The 19894-nt window shown below is 36.0% G+C and overlaps 1 protein-coding gene across 9 annotated transcripts in view; it reads right to left on the bottom strand.

The window, feature by feature from the left end:
- The window catches only part of CEP170 (centrosomal protein 170), a 119413-nt gene that overhangs the window by 49084 nt on the left and 50435 nt on the right, over window positions 1–19894 (bottom strand). For all 9 annotated transcript variants that reach the window (XM_040636072.1, XM_040636071.1, XM_040636070.1 and 6 more), the window contains exons 4-7: window positions 16305–16383; window positions 7282–7340; window positions 7028–7190; window positions 6068–6202 (exon numbers count right to left, since the gene is read on the bottom strand). In XM_040636072.1, the coding sequence (XP_040492006.1) occupies window positions 6068–6202; window positions 7028–7190; window positions 7282–7340; window positions 16305–16383 (436 nt within the window). The remainder of the gene's footprint in view (window positions 1–6067; window positions 6203–7027; window positions 7191–7281; window positions 7341–16304; window positions 16384–19894) is intronic.

Genomic DNA, 19894 nt, shown 5'->3' on the forward strand with positions numbered 1-19894 from the left:
AAGAGTTCAAGTGAGAAATATTTCCCTAAAGTTCACAGAAGCATTCTATTTTTAAACAGATTGACGGGAAAACCATACGCAAATAATTTATTAGGGGAAAGACAGTACAGGGAGACTAGGCTGTTTCCAATCATTCCCTAATTAAGTGAAGTAGTATTTGGTCTCTTGAAGTATCTTTTCAAATATTAAATCTTGAGTGGGATTCTTCAGGTGCTATAATTGACTTCTTGGCAGTACTCTCCGAACATAAAACTGTTTGCTTTTAGGTTTTTAAGAATGGGACAACAACACTGCTGTAATCAAATGTATGGAATAGGGTATAGAAAACAAGCTCCAGGGGCGCCTGGGTGGCACAGCGGTTAAGCATCTGCCTTCGGCTCAGGGCGTGATCCCGGCGTTATGGGATCGAGCCCCACATCAGGCTCCTCCACTGTGAGCCTGCTTCTTCCTCTCCCACTCCTCCTGCTTGTGTTCCCTCTCTCGCTGGCTGTCTCTATCTCTCTGTCAAATAAATAAATAAAATCTTTAAAAAAAAAAAAAAAAACAAGCTCCAGTCCCCCCCGCTCAAAAAAAGAAAAAAAGCCCACTACACAGAAGGTAAACAGAGTAATGAAAACAATTTTCAAAGTAAAAATTATTCTTTTCAAAATATAATTTTTCTTATAACTGAAAATGTGAAATGTGTATCAGAAAACACTCTACGTCATTAAAGCAAAAACTTTACATGCTATTCGGAAGAAGAGATTATACAATAAGACTAAATAACCTAAAGTCATGTTTTAAAATTTCTTTATGTAAGAGTTAATTTATTTTAATAATAAAATGTCCACTTGCACTGTTTACTCTGAAAGCCTGTCATTTAAAATTTCCATGAGAGTAAATTGCATTAGTCATTCCCCATATACTAGTAAACTCATTAATAAAGGTTATTTTTAATTTTTCATACACTGACTTATTTACTATTACAATGTACTGTACTTGATCAGTTCCATAAGTACAATCGGCTTATAAACCCAGCCTATCTGTGTATGTACCTATTTAGGCACATACATACATTCAGTGAGTCATTTATTCTGCTTTGCTCATCCTTCTGGTGAGAGGATAATGCTGGCTGGAGGCAAGGGGTGGGGTAGGTTCTTTCTACCACCACCTGGATACTCAAATAAAATGATGTGGCTGAACTGCAAACAAAAACCACAAAAAGCTGCTCCAAGGATATAGCATTTATCATCTACTTGTCATTCATAATTTAAAGGAATATTTTCCTAATTTTCCTTCCTTGTGAAGGAGAAGTTCACAGTTAATACTGATACACTTCCAACATTTTTTCGCGTTATAAAAAACAGCAGAGATCAACAACTGCACATCATTGTTTTTAAGGTTATCATCCATTAGTCCTACTTCAAAGTCACCTTTACTCCAAGGACTGGACACCTGAGACACAAGTTTCCCAGAAATCAGCTATCTAACAGTGTCAGGTAGCACAGTATAGCGGAAAGGCAGCATGTTAGGACCTGATGACTGTAACTAGGCAGGAAAGTAGCGAAGAGATCTGCAATCAGATATCCTGTCTCCGTCAATCTCTAATTCTCATTTTCTTGGTCAGAAACAATGGTATCTATCGGCGAGATCACTGTGATGACCCAGTGAGGTTAAGTATTAAGTGAGATAACCTAAGTTACCCAGAACAAAGCCCGGCACAAAGGCGGCACAAAAATAAACATCTCTCTTTTACTGAATTCCTCAGCATAGCTAAGAATCAGGGAAATGAAAACTAAACCAAAAATCTAACTCCAAAAAACCTAAGATTCAACGGTGCCTATACTCCCATACTCATGATCTTTACTAATTGGGAAGTCACTCGTTGAGAGCCTTTTTACTATGTGCTCAAATACATGTAGCAAATCTGAAGTGGGGATTAAGGTAAGACGCACTGCACTCAAAGTAAGAATCAGATGGCAGAGGTAAGACAATACACAAGAGCTTGGCATGTGGCTCAGAACTACAGCAGTCCAGAACCATTTGGTAAGTAGGGCCAGCAGTTCTACATCTTTCAACATCCCCCGAGGACATCACTGTAATGTATCACAGTTCAGTAACTGATATTCATCATGACAACTTAGAGTCATCAACCAGAAACTTAAATTATAGTCAGCCTTCTCCACTTAAGAAGGCAGCGATATGGGTAATTCATTTAATACAAATTTAGAAAATGGTTAAACTTTTTTTTTTTTTTTAAAGATTTTATTTATATTTATGTGACAGAGAGACAGCCAGCGAGAGAGGGAACACAGCAGGGGGAGTGGGAGAGGAAGAAGCAGGCTCATAGGGGAGGAGCCCGATGTGGGACTCGATCCCGGCACGCCGTGATCACGCCCTGAGCCGAAGGCAGACGCTTTAACGACTGCGCTACCCAGGCGCCCCGAAAATGGTTAAACTTTTAAAAGAAATTGTCAGTTGCAAAAGTAAAGTTCAGGCATCTGAAGGAATTCATTTCTCTGAAGATGATAAAAACAGATCACATGTGGGCCTGCTTTACTTGGGTGGTGTAGGCCAGAAAAATCACTGGCGGGGGGGGGGGGCGGTGTCTTCTAAATTAATATAGAAAAATAAATTAGCTCTCAGAACACAGAACAGATACTGGAAATTCATGAATTTAACATCATTTATCTTCAAACTCTATTTATACTACATTAAATTAATATAGTAAATATCCTAATACTTTGTATATACTAATATTTTGTATATACTAATATTTTGTTATAATCTCAACTGCTAGATATTTAAAAGTACCTAATAATTGATTATGTTAGAATTAATTGTGTTTATCTAAATCAGAATAGCAACTGGTGATAATATCCTCAAGTTCTTAGGGTATTTTACGATTATGCAACCTTTTTAGGGAAACTTGTAAGACACATAATCCAAAAAACTGTTCCCTTCATTCTTCTGTACTAAATTAAGGGAAATACTCAATTAAATCAAGATGATAAAGGCTATAATGATGAAAGCACATTTGTTCAGCTTAGGACATATATCCAACCTTGCATATTCAAGTACCTCAAATAACAAAGATGAGGAAACATCTTTTGCTAAAAAGAAGTCACAACTGGGAAGTTTCCAAATTTAGTATGATTAGATTAAAATCAATGTAAAAGAGCCAGAAATGTATTCCTCACAGTTGCAACACTTAAAGACCTTTAAATGTAACCTAAATAAATGTTCACACCATGTCAGCAGGTCGAAGAACACACCTATAGCTCAAATGAGGACAGATTCTCCTTCTTAATAGGACGAAAAGTATTCATACAGGGATCCCTCCTACATTGTTGGTGGGAATGCAAGTTGGTACAGCCACTTTAGAAAACAGTGTGGAGGTCCCTTAAAAAGTTAAAAATTGAGCTACCCTATGATCCAGCAATTGCACTATTGGGTATTTACCCCAAAGATACAGACGTAGTGAAGAGAGGGGCCATATGCACCCCAATGTTCATAGCAGCATTGTTCACAATAGCTAAATTGTGGAAGGAGCCGAGATGCCCTTCAACAGATGACTGGATTAAGAAGATGTGGTCCATATATACAATGGAATATTACTCAGCCGTCAGAACGATTACCCAACATTTGCAGCAACATGGATGGGATTGGAGGAGATTATGTTAAGTGAAGTAAGTCAAGCAGAGAAAGACAATTATATGGTTTCACTCATTTATGGAACATAAGAAATAGCAGGAAGATCGGTAAGAGAAGAAAGGGAAGAAGGAAGGGGGGGGTAAACAGAAGGGGGAATGAACCATGAGAGACTATGAACTCTGGGAAACAAACTGAGGGCTTCGGGGGTGGGGGAATGGGATAGGCTGGTGATGGGTATTAAGGAGGGCACGTATTGCATGGTGCACTGGGTATTATACGCAACTAATGAATCATCAAACTTTACATCAAAAACTAGGGATGTACTGTATGGTGACTAACATAATAAAAAAATATTATTATTAAAAAAATAATAAAAAGGCCTGAGGGAGTTTACATATTAACACATAGTTCAAAGGCATACTATTATGGTTAAATGCAAAATAAGACTCTGGAAAACAAAACAAAACAAAACAAAGTATTCATACAATTTCAGGAGAATTTGGTTGCTCCGATGTACATATTTGCTTCTAGGGTTTTTTAAGCTATGTGGTTAAGTCTGTAGGAGATTCTGGATACATGTGGACCCACTGAGAGGGACGTAAGAAATCAGTAGGTAACACATACTCTATTACCGTTTCTGAAATGTTCACCTCTCACAATAATTACTAAGATTTTACATTCTAAAAATTGGTAACCAAGAAGCAAATCACTTTTTGTGTTTAAAAAAGAGCATGCTTAGAGCATAAACTGATTACTTATGTCATAATTTGAAACATTCAATAAAAAGTTTTGAAATGATCAAATTAAGTAAGATTCAGTATACATCTTCAAATTGATTCTACAATCTCTGTATCAGAAGTTATTTCAGGTCAGTAAGCTGTTCCCTTCATCCTATATTTTAAGAAACTACAAACAATAAATTTGAAACAAGAACCCCTTCACACTAATCTAAGAAAGCTGATGAGAGCCCCACAAGGCCCTTAATCGGCTGAATTTGGCTGGGTTCTTTAAGCCATTTAACACAAGACATAAATCACTTAATTTCTTCATGTCAAAAATAATCCCAAGATTATGAGACAGCTTTTGTCATGTGGCAAAAATGACAGTGAATAAGACAGGCCACACAAGCTGATATTCGTTTAAGAATTCAGTTTCATTCACAGAGATGAGGATGAGGACAGAAGCCCTGATGGGCAGCACCGTGGAGAGAGCTGAGAAGGGGGAGAACAGGGCTCCCCGAAGATACTGCAGAGACACAGGAACCAGTCCTGAAGAGCTACAGCTATTTAAGCCAGTAAATTTCCTTCCTGCTTAGTCTCAGGTCGCATTTGTGTTATTTGCATCTGACCCTATGCTGAATGATATTAAGTATCAATACTCAGTATTTCTAAGCGGGGACATGAAGAAAAACCGTGCTGGTGGACAGAAATAAGGAAGCGATGATGGGAATTTATTTGCAAAGTTGACAACTTCAGTTTGGGGCACTTGTAAAATTGAGTCCATAAAGGCCAGCTTTCTTAGACCTGTATCCTGGCAAAATCAGCATATTTAAAGAACAGTGTACCTACTCTCCAGCTAAGAAAAATGGCTTACTTATCTTGTACAACTCGTGTCAAATGTGGGAAACGGAAAAGGGTTCTGATGGAATCTATCTTTGACTCTGGGTCAGACTTGGGTTTTCCATACTGCTGGGCTTCCTGGTACCTGTATTTAATTCTTCCAGGTCTGGGTCCTTATCTGCCATCATCATGCACTGGCCATTTGAGCCCTTGGTGTTGATGTCTTTGCCAAGTCCTTATGTGCCAACCAATACCCCTGTTTGTTTCCTGGAAATCTTGATTTTCTGGCTTGTGGGACACTTAGCTCATTACTAAATCCCTCTACCAACAAAAGAATTTGTTCCTGGACTATGAATGTGACCCAGAACTATTTTTTCATTCTGGCTGCTGAACTTGGCTAATCTTGTTGCTACCACATCCCAACAAATAAAGCACACTGAGGTTTTAAAGAAGTTTTAATTTCATGTATCACATTTCTGAACATAACAGAAACTGTTCCTTTAAAAGTATGATTAGATGCCTGTGAATCTAATGAAACACACAAAATTAGTTTGTGCCTACTATTTTGGTCTAATTAAAACATTTTAATAATTATTTTAAAATACTTTAAATGCCCGATTATATTATTAATCTATTTTTTAAGTTTTAATCTCATAAGTTGGAATAATATTTTAAATAAAAATGATTCTGGAATTAATATTTTATGTGAGAATCATGCATAATAAGCTTACAATGACAAAATCATTAAGACATTCACATTTTTTATTAAAGAGTAATAGATATATATTTCTTTCCAGGGTTGCCAGATTTTTGCTTAGATTATAAATTCTCCCCAAAATAATCCACTGAATGTCATAGTCTGAGCTTTTACTTACCTGCTGTTCCAGTTTCATGACTTTTTTCTTCAGGTTTGCCATTTGACTTGAAAGCCCTTTTCTCCTCCACTTCATCATCCCCCCACCATGATGGCTGCCCATATAAGGGAGTGCCACGGGGCATGGCAGAAATATCTGGAAAGAGGAAAAAAAAATCTATCTAAAGCATATGAAACAGAAAAAATATATACTTTTGCAGAATGTTAGAATCGCCTGGTTAATTTATTAAATGAAAACAAGGTACAGTCTAGGTAGTTGAAAAGTACTCTAAGTTGAAAAACTTGTTATTTGTGTAAGACCTTACTCCATGTTGGACATGACTAAATAAATGAAATTTTGCACTGGCTAATACCTAAGTAATGCAAACTGTGTTAGCTTAATAGCTTTTGTTAAGGTGTAATCAGTTTTTTGGTATACAGAAATGGTTCAAGTAAGTCTAAAAAAGATAAAACTAAAGTAAATTTTGTTATGAGTGACCATTAAAAATATTTTTAAAGCCTAAGGTCATTGCAGAGTAACCAAATTTAAACTAGCTGTTAACGTGACTAGTAGCTTTATATCTGAGCAAATTTGGTAATGCCTATTAATTTAAAAATTGTTTTTGCATGAATGGGATTATTTATGTAGAGCAGTTCCTGGAACACGATAAATATAATAATAATGAGGATGATATAACTTCACTGGACATCCTTTTAATTCATTTCAGTTATTATAATTCACAAAAAGTACACAAACATGAAATAATAAAAATACTGTAAACTATATTTACTTCCCTCAAATATTTAAACATATTAAACACACCTGCACGTAACTGCCATATCTACTTACGTGTTACATGCTTTCTAAAGAAAGCACTGGCTGTATTAAATCTCACTCTGAAATCATCATTATTATAAACTGATATGGACGTGGCCAAGCTTTGTAAAACAAAGCGTGTACTTTTAACCATGGCTCACTTACCCATGGTTTTTTCCTCCGATTTCACTGCTTCTGCGGCTTTGTGCTGCACGTCTGTCGAAGTTTCTGCCACTTTGGAATCTATGCTTTTGGCACATGCAGATTTTGATAATTCTGATTCTGAAGATTTCTGGGACAACTGAAGCTGAATGGTAAACTTCTCATGCTATAAAACATTTAAACATGAAAATGAAACATCCAGGAGTAAAATCAACCCTAGCAAATGATAGGTTTGCAAAAGAAACAATAATTTTTACCTTTAGTGCTTCTTCAGGGACCCTCATTTCTCCCCGTACTACAGTGAAAAGATTTGTATGTAAAGAGAGCTAAGGAAGAATATAATTTCAAAATTGTTCTATTTTCAACAGGTAATTACAACAGAAGCATTATATTCCCCTTAAGAGTTTATGTTACAATACGCTCACAACTATGAAGACTTGAATTTTTAAATACTAGAGAAAAATCTAAAATCTAGCAAGTAATTCTAAACTGAACAAATAATAGTCTTCAAGAAGCAAGTAACTGGCTATTTAGAGCACAAAAGACATTTTCAGTTCTCACAAACAAACAGTATGACTGCAAAGAAAAAGCACCTGGATCAAATTATACTGATAGTTAATCACAACAATGTGAAAGGGAGTATCTCATCAGTGATTACCCAACAGTACATCCTGAAAGAACTGCATTACTCAGACTTCATACGCCTTGATAAAATGAAGTTCATTTTGAAAGTGCCGAAGAAATGCTGTAATTAGGGTCCTTACAGCAACCACAATCGCCCCTTTCCTCGGGCTTTGCAATCAAGGTCGAATCACATTATCAAACAACTGATTCTATACAGATGAAAACCAAGTGCTAGATATAATGAATGCTTTCATTACTATGCCAAAAAGAACAATGTCTCTGTATATTAAAGAACATCTTTCACTACACAGTAGAGGTCACATTTCCCACCATTACTTAACCCTGTACTGAAAGGACTTTTATAACCATGTACTAAATTCTATTATCCTTTACCAATTCATAGCACCCTATGACTTCAAGGGTAGAAAGCTATAATTATCACAACCGCTTGGGGTAAAAATAGTTTCTATGCCTAAGGAGCAGCAAACTTGCAAATGAGTACTTAACTTATATTTCTACTCATTAAAACAATAAAAACGCAGAATTTTTTGGAGTTGTACAGAGTGCCGGGGAGTATCCTGTTTAATTCCATGAACTGGTCCACATATTCTACACATAGGGAACTTGAGGACTGTAGGGGCAAAACCTAAGATAACAATCTGGTCAGCTGAATCCCAATCCAGGGTTCCCGCAGCTGTGAAATACTAGAATTTTCCTTTTTTGTTTTGTACACATGCTGATACGTATTTCCTGATATGGGTGAAAATACACATTTTGTAATAATTTCATACTTAATGAAAAACAAGTCTAGCAACTTTGTTTTACCCCCAGGAAACTCATTAATAGTTGGAGAAGATTCACAGCATTCCTACATTTCCAATGGAAAACAGTGTTTCAAAAAAATTGAAAGCCATTTCCATTTTTCCGGTGGGGAACACAAATGACTGCAGCCTGCTGTGAGGGTTTCCTGGGGCTTCAACTGTATTCCTGACAGTGTTCCAGGCTATTCTCCAAGGCTAGTCTGGGGTACAGTCTTTAGACTTAAGACTCCTTTAAAATCAGGGAAAACTTGAGAGGCCACACTTCTTGGGGTCAAACACTTTACCTTCCAAAATGGTCTGTGTGTGCAGAACCGAAGATCTCAATGATCCTCTTGTTTGGGTCATGAGTTTACCTGAGAACGCTGGTATCACCATGATATTTTGAGACTGCCCTAGTCCTAGCATTTACCTCCAAAGCCACCATCTTCCTAATGGTACAGACCCAGATTAACTGTTTTTAAGTTGCTAATTTTAAAAAATGACAAACTAAGATACAATTCTCATGCTGTCAGTAAGTTAAAAATATACAATACAGTATTAACTACAGTCATGTTGATTATATCTGAATAAAAAAATTATAAAAAGTTTAAATTCCTGCTTATTAAAAATCGTATTTGTGGGGCGCCTGGGTGACTCAGTCGGTTGCATCTGACTCTTGATTTCAGCTCAGGTCATGATCTCAGGGTCATGGGATCGAGCCCCATGTTGGGCTCTATGCTGATCACAGAGCCAGTTAGGATTCTATCTCCCTCTGCCCCTCCCCCTGCTCGCACGGTCTCTCACTTGAAATAAATAAAATCTTAAAAACATCATATTCGTACATTATTTCCCTATTTCTTTATATAAGGCTGTGTGACTACTATTCTAGGTCATCCTAATGCTCAGTTTATTCAAAGAATGTGCATCTAAAAGTGGGGTCAAAGAAACTCATCTGCATACTAGTAATGCTAAGACCGGCTCCTTTATCTAATGATAATTAAAGCTAACTAAAAGGAGAGCAAAATTTTAAAGTTTTAGTTACTCCTAGGGCCTTAAAAACACCAGGTGTCAGATGTTAAAACATCTATCAAAAATCATTTTAAAAATTAAGTCACTAAGTTGTTTCTCTGGGGAGATACCAAGCACTTACAGAAGAAATCCAATATCACATATGAGCTTTTGCTACATGGGACAAGATTTCCAGTGTTTCAAGGTTTCAAAAAGTGCTGTAGTCCCAAACAATTAAATGGGCATTAATACAATAATCTCTGAAAAACTATATACTAAGAAGAATGTGACTCTCATGGTACTAAAGACACTGGACGTCACAATATATGAGAATACTTGAATACAATTATTTTATGCAGTGGAAGAATGGAAAAAAGCATTCTTTTCTAAATTTGTATACCTTATATGTGTGATTTAAAATATATATATAGTAAAACTACCCTTAAAAAGTCTCCTTAAAGTTAGCCAAAAACTTTTCTTTTTGGATCTTCTCCTTAGAAATATGGGAAATTTATTTGACTATATTCAATACTGAAATACACAATTAAACTAAAATAGATTGCATACTGTATTAACAAGGCAGATTCTAGGAGATCCCAAGTTTTAAAAAAAGTTCATGACAGAAAACCTTCCAAGGGGAAAATTTTATTTCTTTAAACAATTTTCTACTAGCTTACATTTGTCAACACCTTCAGAAAGGTGTATCATTTTATTTTGATAGGTGAATACCTTGGCTAACTTTTAAAAAACGTTGTTTTATAAGAACACAGTTTTTAAATAACTGCTTTTAACTTTTCTTCTAGGACATTACTCTTTATTTAATCACTCAACTCAATTTCTTAAATTTAGTTCTTTCTAGTTTTGAGAAACGTCCCCCATTTTTGAAATATGGAAATATGAAATATGGAAAGTATGTTCATGCTTTATTGTGGATATCAATCACATTAATCAGGAAGAATCTTAACTCCTCCAAATGAAGAATCCTTGATTTTTAGTTATGCTTATCACCCTCTTGATCATCTCAGCAGCCATGATCTGGACCCAAGCACACAACGCCACGTCATGGTCCAAGTACAGATAAATCATAATCTTCAAAGTTAGGACGATTTTTACCTTGCTTCTAATTCGATTAATCCAATTATTTTGTGGGCCACTGTTACAGGAATAGACAACTTCTTTGGGAAAAAGAACATTAAAAAAATTAAGGTACTAGATTCTTATATTGACTCATATGACTGGGATGGTAAGGATTTTGAGATTTATGTATTTCAGTAATATTTACATCATTTTCCACCAAACATGGAAACCATACCATATTCTGAATTTCCTCCTAGTTCACCGGTGAGTCTATCTTAATCTTTTTTTAACTGATTCCTTATCTCTCCTGCCTCTTCATATTGGAATGTACCAGGTTTCAGTCCTTGGACCTCTCTCTTATCAATCTGTATTCACTCCCATGAGTGATATCATTTAGTCTTAAGATGTTAAATATTATTTAGGGGCACCTGGGTGGCACAGCGGTTAAGCGTCTGCCTTCAGCTCAGGGCGTGATCCCGGCGTTCTGGGATCGAGCCCCACATCAGGCTCTTCCACTGTGAGCCTGCTTCTTCCTCTCCCACTCCCCCTGCTTGTGTTCCTTCTCTCGCTGGCTGTCTCTATCTCTGTTAAATAAATAAATAAAATCTTAAAAAAAAAAAAAAAAGATGTTAAATATTATTTAGACAATGATAATTCCCAAATTTTTGTCTCTAGCCTATACCTCCTCCCCTGGATTCAATCTGTATATCCAGAATGGCCGAAATCAACTTCTTAGACTCCTGCCTCTGGCTAAGATAGAAAAAAAGAACCAGAGTTACTCTGCCACCTGAAGCAACCAAAAAAATGGACAAAATATTTAAAACAATGGTTTTCAAGACAATCAACATCAGGGAACAAAAGACAGTGTGATTCCTGAGTGAAGAGACACAAATCGAGGTGAGTCTAATCACTGTCCCCAGACCACTACCTTAACAGAACTTCTAGGTCAAAGTGCAAGGAGGGGTAATCTGGTCAGAGCCTGGCAGGTTCTCTGAGCTGTGAAGGAAACAGGGTTGAGAGTCTGGGGAGACTAAGGTGACTAGAGTTCATGGGACTGAGTATTGAAGAGAAGAGAGCTGCACAGAAAAGAGAATTCCATGTGTTTTGAGAATTCTGTTCAAGCATTCAGCAGAGTACTGATTAGTAATACATGTGAGAAAACTCTTACCTAGGTCTGGGGCAAGAACTATCTAAAAGTACTACAGGTAACAGTGCCCAGTGCTCACATACGGCCAGGAATAGTGTCTGTTCCTAAAAGCCAGTCCGGAAAACATCATGAATCATGAGTCACTGAATAAAGCAGAAGTCGCAAATTTCTTCTGTAAAGTGCCAGATAGTAAGTATTTTAGGTTTTGGGACCATATGATCTCTGTTACAACTACTCAGCTCTGCTGTGGTAGTCTAAAAGCAGCACAGAAATATGTAAATGAGAGGGCATGAACGTTATTTACAAACATGGGCTAAAGGCCAGATTTGCCACTGGGTTTGCTGACCCCTATAGTATACAGAAAGGTCTTGCCTCCATAGTTGGAATATCAGCCTCAGACTAAGCTTAGAAGCCTAACAAATCTTAAAAGTAAGACCCAAAGTGATAAAACTGCTTCCAAGTAACCTGTGTCCCAGAACAAAGCTCAAAAATATGTACAGGAATACAAAAATATGCATGCAGTACTCAACAAACTCACAATGCCTGCCATCCAATCAAAAAATTACTCTACATGCAAATTAAATCAACTAAAACTGATGCAGAACTGACCCAGAACTCAACAAAGGTGTTAAAAGTTATAACCATATTCTGTATGTTCAAAAAGTTAAGTAGTAGCTTGGGAGATATCAAATACAAAATCCAAGTTGAACTTCAAGAGATAAAAGCTATACTGCATGGATTAATGGCAGATTAGACACTGCCAAAAAAAAAAAAAAAAGATAGGTAAACTTAAAGACACAGTAATAATAACAATCCAAACTAGAACACAGAACCAATGATTAAAAAATAATAAACAGAGTATCCGTAAGCTGAGAGACAATGTCAAGTAATCTAACGACATTTAATTGAAGTCCCTGAAGGAAGTGAGAAAGGCAAAATAATATCTGTAAAAACAATGGCTGAAACATTTTCTAAATTTGATTAAAACTATAAACCCACAGATCCAAGAAGCTTAACAAACCCCAAGCAGGGGAAATATAAAAAAAAATTACACCAAGGCAGATCATAATCAAATTGCTCAAAATCAGGGATAAAGGGAAATAATCCAAGTAAGAATACAGTAGAGCAATAGCTTTAATGTACTGAAAGAAAAGTAATGCCACCTACAATTCAACACCCAGCAATAGTAACTTTCAATAACTAAGGTGAAATACTTTTCCAGACACATGAAAATGAAAGAATTCATCACCAGCAAAACCATACTACAAGAAATGTTAAAGGAAGCCCTAAGCAGAAAGAAAATGATACTAGATGAAAACATGGACCTATAAAGAGGAATGAAGAGCATGAGAAATGATACCTACATTGGTTTAAGATATAAGAGTACAATGTGCATAAAGATAGAAGATAAATGGAGTGATATAAAATGTTCAAATAATCCAAAATAAATTGTGGGGAAAAGACGACAAAAAACTGATGGCACAAATAACACAAATATCAAGATGATAGATTTAAATCTAACTACATCAAGTGGCTCAAGTCAGTTAAGTGTCTGACTGTTAAGTTTCGGCTCAGGAAATGATCTCATGGTCATGAGATCAAGCCCTACATCAGGCTCCATGCTCAGTGGGGAGTGTGCTTGAGATTCTTTCCTCCTTCCTCTCCCTCCTGCTCTGCTTCTCTTCCCACTCACACACTCTTTCTCTAAAATAAATAAATAAAATCTTTTTTTTTTTTTTAAAGATTTTATTTATTTATTCGACAGAGATAGAGACAGCCAGCGAGAGAGGGAACACAACCAGGGGGAGTGGGACAGGAAGAAGCAGGCTCATAGCGGAGGAGCCTGATGTGGGGCTCGATCCCGTAACGCCGGGATCACGCCCTGAGCCGAAGGCAGACGCTTAACCGCTGTGCCACCCAGGCGCCCCAATAAATAAAATCTTAAAAAAATAAAATAAAATAAACCTAACTACATCAATAATCACACTAAATGTGAATGATCTAAATTCCCAAATGAAGGCAGAAATTATCAGACTGAATAAAAAAAGTAAGGCCAACTATACGATGCCTACTTCAAATGTAAAGACACAAACAGCTTGAAAGTAAAAGAATGTAAAAGATGTTCCATGCTAACACTAATCTAAATAAATAAATAAAGCTGGAAAAACTATATCAATGTCAAAACAAACCATATTTTGGAGCAAAGAACATAATCTTGAATAAAGCAGGTTATTTTATAATAAAAAAATGATGTCAATTCATCAAGAAGATATTTTAATCCGAAATGTTTATGTACCTAATTACCAGACTTAAAATTACATGAAGCAGGGGCGCCTGGGTGGCTCAGTCGTTAAGCATCTGCCTCCGGCTCAGGGCATGATCCCGGCGTTCTGGGATCGAGCCCCACATCAGGCTCCTCTGCTGGGAGCCTGCTTCTTCCTCTCCCACTTCCCCGCTTGTGTTCCCTCTCTCGCTGGCTGTCTCTCTGTCAAATAAATAAGATCTTAAAAAAAAAAATTACATGAAGCAAAAACTTCTGCAAGGAGAAATAGACAAATCCACAATTATAGCCTGAGATTTCAACATCTCTCTCTTAGTAATTGATAGAACAAATAGACAATCGATTGGGAAAATATTTTTTTTTTTAAAGATTTTACTTATTTATTTGACAGAGAGACAGCCAGCGAGAGAGGGAACACAAGCAGGGGGAGTGGGAGAGGAAGAAGCAGGTTCCCAGCAGAGGAGCCTGATGAGGGGCTCGATCCCAGAGCGCCGGGATCACGCCCTGAGCCAAAGGCAGACGCTTAACAACTGAGCCACCCAGGCGCCCCTGAGATGCTATTTTAAAATAATAAAATTAACTGAGCCTACTCTGAGGATCTGGAATAGCAGCTCTGGTTCAACACTGATTTAAAACCCTAAAACAGTCCTTTGGAAGAAAACATTTGTCCCAGCAATTTCAGAAAGACATATTATGAGCTAATATATAAAAAGGAAATATTAGTTCACTATTAAGAAATCACTATACAAACTGTAAAAGCAGGAGTTATTTCTCAGTAGTTTCTTCTTGATTTAAAATTCAAAGTAAATGGTATAGAGTTTTATTGAAACTCAGATTTCCTATTCTTTTCTCATGTTTTGAAACAGCTAAGGTCAAATGGATTAAGGACATACTTAAATTCAAAATATGTTTGTGTTTATTATTTGATGAAACTTCTGTGGGTGGAAAATGGCCCATAAATCAAGGCGATTATTAATGTTAATTCTTAATCATTTTATGTGATTCATATTTTTAAAAGGATTTAAAACATACAACTTACAAGTATTAATATTTAATGGTTTCACTTTTCACATGTTCCTTTGTTCCACAAGTATAAGGTTTATCTATGTGCTACAAAAATATTTTTCATAAATTTTAAGTTAAATGTAAAAACAAACAACCTAGTTATGTTTTAATGACAATTTTGAAGTGTTAGTACATTTACTTTATCTAAGCATCAACTCCAGATAGCTGAGACTACATTTTCTATGCTAGAGTGATAAAGTCCATCCGAGTTGCCAATACGTTTAACACATTCTTCAATACTGAAGTCCAGATAAATGTAGTAACTAAAAAAATGGAAACACATGAAAAACATTCAGTAAAATGTGAAATATCTGTATTTTAATTAAAGAAAAGACTTTTACTACAAAGCTTCTTGTCTTGTTTGAACAGAAATGTTTTATGTTTTTTCAATCAATCATGTCCCTTCTCTTCACTAGTGGTTCTTTACCCTCCCCTAAGAAGGACAAAGTCATGTCCCTCCCTGTTCAGTCCTCAGAATCCTATTTTTATTTACTTACTTTAAAAAAATTTTAATTTTTTAAAAAGATTTTATTTATTTATTTGACAGAGAGACAGCCAGTGAGAGAGGGAACACAGGCAGGGGGAGTGGGAGAGGAAGAAGCAGGCTCCCAGTGGAGGAGCCTGATGTGGGGCTCGATCCCATAACGCTGGGATCAAGCCCTGAGCTGAAGGCAGACACTTAACAACTGAGCCACCCAGTCGCCCCTAGAATACCTATTTTTAAACAAAAGAATCTTAAATACACACTAACTGCATAATTAACTTAACCAGGGAGCGCAAGTCTCAGAAGATATAGGATACTGGAAAATCTGAATTAAATACGCAATAGAGACAGAATTCATAAAATAGAGTAAGAGTATGAATGGCAAAAAAGGTAAGGATAAATTCTTAACTTTCCCCAGGAGACTGATCTGTACCATGATCACCAAACAACAACAAAAAAATCCCTTGGGCTAATATTAAACACTCCCCTGTCCTCTCCTTGTTATATTCTCCCATACCCAAATTATAGATACAATACCACTAAGGGAAACCTCTACTGAAACTACGGTGGGGGGAGAAGTTGAGTCCATCAATTTTTCTAGGATTACTTTTAGGAACAGGCATACTGACCAGAAATAGATACACATTATTTTTAAACATGTATTCCAGTTTGGGAGGGCAAAGAGACTTCTGGCATGCCTCCACTGCAAATTCTTACATCTCAAGAAAAGTTAATTTACACCAGAAAAGATTTTTGAATAAATCTGATAAATGAACAAAATCATATAAGGATATCATATCCAAATCTCAGCTTATCTTCAAGTTTCAAGGTGATATAAGTCTGTTCAGGAATCCTTACATCATTCACAAAAGTCTGCAAAGAGAGAAAAAAATGTTAGGTTATATATGGAATATTAATTGTTACATTTCAGACAAATACTCAAACCTTATGCTTCAAAATACATTAGATATGGTGGTTAACGCGGCTTAGGTATCATAAAATGTGCCACGCATCCTAGAATTTCCTACCACACCCTTACTTGATCTCATAACACACAAAGAAGCAGGCTGCAGCGACTCTGAGCCCACCGCCCTGCCAAGACAAATTTAGGCACCTAAATATGATGCTAAGAAAAGCTCCTAATTTGAAGCTGGCAAATTGTAAAGAGTAAAATACTTAACTCTTGATATATCATTAGGGTTCACTGGATTCAATTTCAGCTTTTTTTGACAATTCTATTTGTGAGGTTTGATATCTCATTACTTTCATTATTAGAATTCTTCCAAAGAACAAAAAGAAAATTTACTTTAAAAAAATGGGATAAAATTCATATTTTCTATTTTACAATTACCAGATGAATCCTTTAGACCTTTTTATGACTCTAAGATACATTATGGGATCTTACTGACCTTATTTTTTCTGTTTCTTGAAACACCCTGCTATTTTTTATCATTTTATTCTAGTAGGCACATTAAAAAGGTAAATAGAAAAGGTGAAATTAATTTTAATACTATATTTTAATCCAACCCATATATCCAAAATGGTACCATTTCAACAAATAATCAATATAAAAAGCAACAAAATATTTCCTGGTCTTTTTTCTTTTCTTCTGACTGGTCTCTTTTGAGTGCTTTCACACTGGCTGGTGGCTGCTGTAGTGGGAAGCACAGGACCAGAAGGACGATGCCGTAAACTATCACTGCTGCTGTGACGTTCCCTTTCCTTACCGCATTGCCCACAGCACTGCACCATGTCTCCAAGAAGATGTGACACACACCTGGAGACACTATCTTTGTCCTTCTCTTTTACAAGCTATTAAAGAGCACCACTGAGGATTCAGAATTTCTCGCTTAACATCCATAAAGGCAAAGACAAGAAAACAGACAGGAAGATATTTCACAATTATAAGATGAACACAAAGAGACAGCAGAGCTCTAGACTACATTAACAGCAATAAAACTGATAATAATGGAGCAAAATATGAGACCAGGAGTCTTCAGATAAAGATAATCCTAGATGAATTTTCTCTAATGCAAGAAGTGGTGAGAGAAGGCTGTTTTCAAGGACAAAGAGGAAATAGGGTATTTTTCATCCAGTTAGCCTTTCACTAAGAAGAATCATGCAATATTTCACAATAAGATACTGAACAATTCTGTATTTTAAATTTTCACAGCATTCTTTCATTTTTTTGATGTTTGTTTTCCACCACTTATTTGATTTAGTTTCTAAGTGGACAAATGCCCAAGGCAGGTATCTATACAAAGCTAACTAGAAGGAAAGATGATGTATAAAAAAATAAAATTACTAATCTTCTGTTAATAAATATAAAACTAAGAAATGTCTCGCAATTATGGAAGATAGCTATCATCTTAAAAAAATTTAAGCCGTTGAAGTCTTAAAAATAATGCATTCTGATAATACAATGCAAGAACTAGAAATAATGATAAGCTAGAACAGCTAGAAATGTACTTGAAATCTGAAAACAACACTTATAAAATGGATATATATATCCCAGGTGTCCCTGGACAACTGATGAACAATACCCATTTTGTATATTATGTACCTTTCAAAACCAGGAAAATATGAAATAAAAATATGAATTTGTCAGGATTAATTTTTTTATTAAAGTTTCAATTGTTTTTCATTATCCTTTTATCCTTACTTCTGCAAATTATTTGTAAAAACACTTACAGATTCAACTAGACACAGATGGTAAATGGTGATGATTATTTTTCCTGGCACACTAGAAGTTAAAGACTTGGAATCTGCTAGATTCACAGAACACAGAATACTGTTATACTAATTGCCCAGAATGAAGATATTATATAAATACCCAAGTTTTCCTCTGATTAGCTGAAAGTTTAAAAATTATTTTTTCCTTTTGAATTCCATTTTTTAAATCTTCTATTTTTTTTGATTTGAGATGGCCATAATACCCTATTTGGGAAAGCTTCCCTCGTGGTGAGGAAGTTTAGAAGGGTCCTGAATGACATATCATAAAATATATTAAGGAAATTATATTATTGTGGTCATATACTCAAACTCCTATGCATAACCGGCACTTCGTAATATGTCATGGAGTATCAGTTGTAAATCTACAGAAAAAAGCTAGAAGAAGTTATGATCGTAATTCCAAGCACAGATACATGGAGACAGTGGAATACTGCTAAAACCTGGGATCACACCTTAGCATGATGTATGAGTAATCCTAAAACACAAGCTTCTAAAATCCCTCACAGAAAGGCTGAAATGTTAATACGAAGAAAATTCAAAGGCTTCAGGCATTTGTAAACTAATTTCACATTCATTTCCAAAATGAACTTTTAGAGTGTTTTAAAAGTTACACCTTGAGTTTACCAAAATGTTCTAAGCATAATTACGAAACAGAAGAGCTGAAGAAAATGATGGAAAAGCAAAGAGAAGAATAAAAGAAAACATTAATTCACTCATGTTTGGTATGCAGAAGACAGGTACACCGTGTCAGAGGAGTGCCACCACAGCTCTAAGCCAATTTCACTTAAAAATGTCTTAACCTGAAATACTATTTTTACTCAAAAAGGCCAATCTGATGACCAATCAGATCCATGTAAGGCTTAAGATTGCTCAACTCTGTTAATTAAGCACCTACTGTGTGTTTGACATATTATTAGGTAGGTACTTGGAGAAATTGAGAAACATAATTTTAACACGCTGGCATTTATGGCAGAAATATTCCCCGAGGTCTAAAAAAGCTTAGGAAATATGATCTAGACAGAAAGTTTCAGCACACAAAAATGCAAGTGAAAACATCTGAAGGGAAAAAGTCTCCTAAAGGCCTAAGATTATATAAGGAAGAGAGAAAATCTCAAAGAGCAACAGGCAAAAAAAAAAAAAAAAAAATCATTTAAATAAATCAATTACAAAGCATTTTAATAAGTTAAAAACATGGGGAGAATAGGTTTTGTCTCTTATGTCAACATCATTTGATCACACCTCTGCCCTACAGGTAGAATAGGCAAGGACAATGAGGAGAATGAAGTAACAAACGAGATCTCAGAGTTCAGAAGCAGAATTGCTGAGATCCTAATTCAGATGTCTCTCAACTACAAATCCCATGTTCTCTCCATCTCAAGGAAGCCTGGGTGCCCAAGCCAGGCCAGCTCTTCAAACTCCCTCTTCCAAACCACTAACTTACAGAAGCAAAACAAACTAGATAAACATCTCTTTAATTTACATACAACTAAATTGCATAACCGATTACATAAAACCATATAACCACTGTGTATTATACTAACGCTCTGGGAAATCTGAAGAGAGTGAGTGGCCAGGGGCGCAACCCCCTCAGTCACGTTGCCTGCCAGTGACAAAAGTCACCCCTTTTTCCCCACAGCTTCTCCACTCTATG

The sequence above is a fragment of the Ursus maritimus genome, unplaced genomic scaffold, assembly GCF_017311325.1.
Source record: "Ursus maritimus isolate PB19 unplaced genomic scaffold, ASM1731132v1 scaffold_2, whole genome shotgun sequence".
Lineage (NCBI taxonomy): Eukaryota > Metazoa > Chordata > Mammalia > Carnivora > Ursidae > Ursus > Ursus maritimus.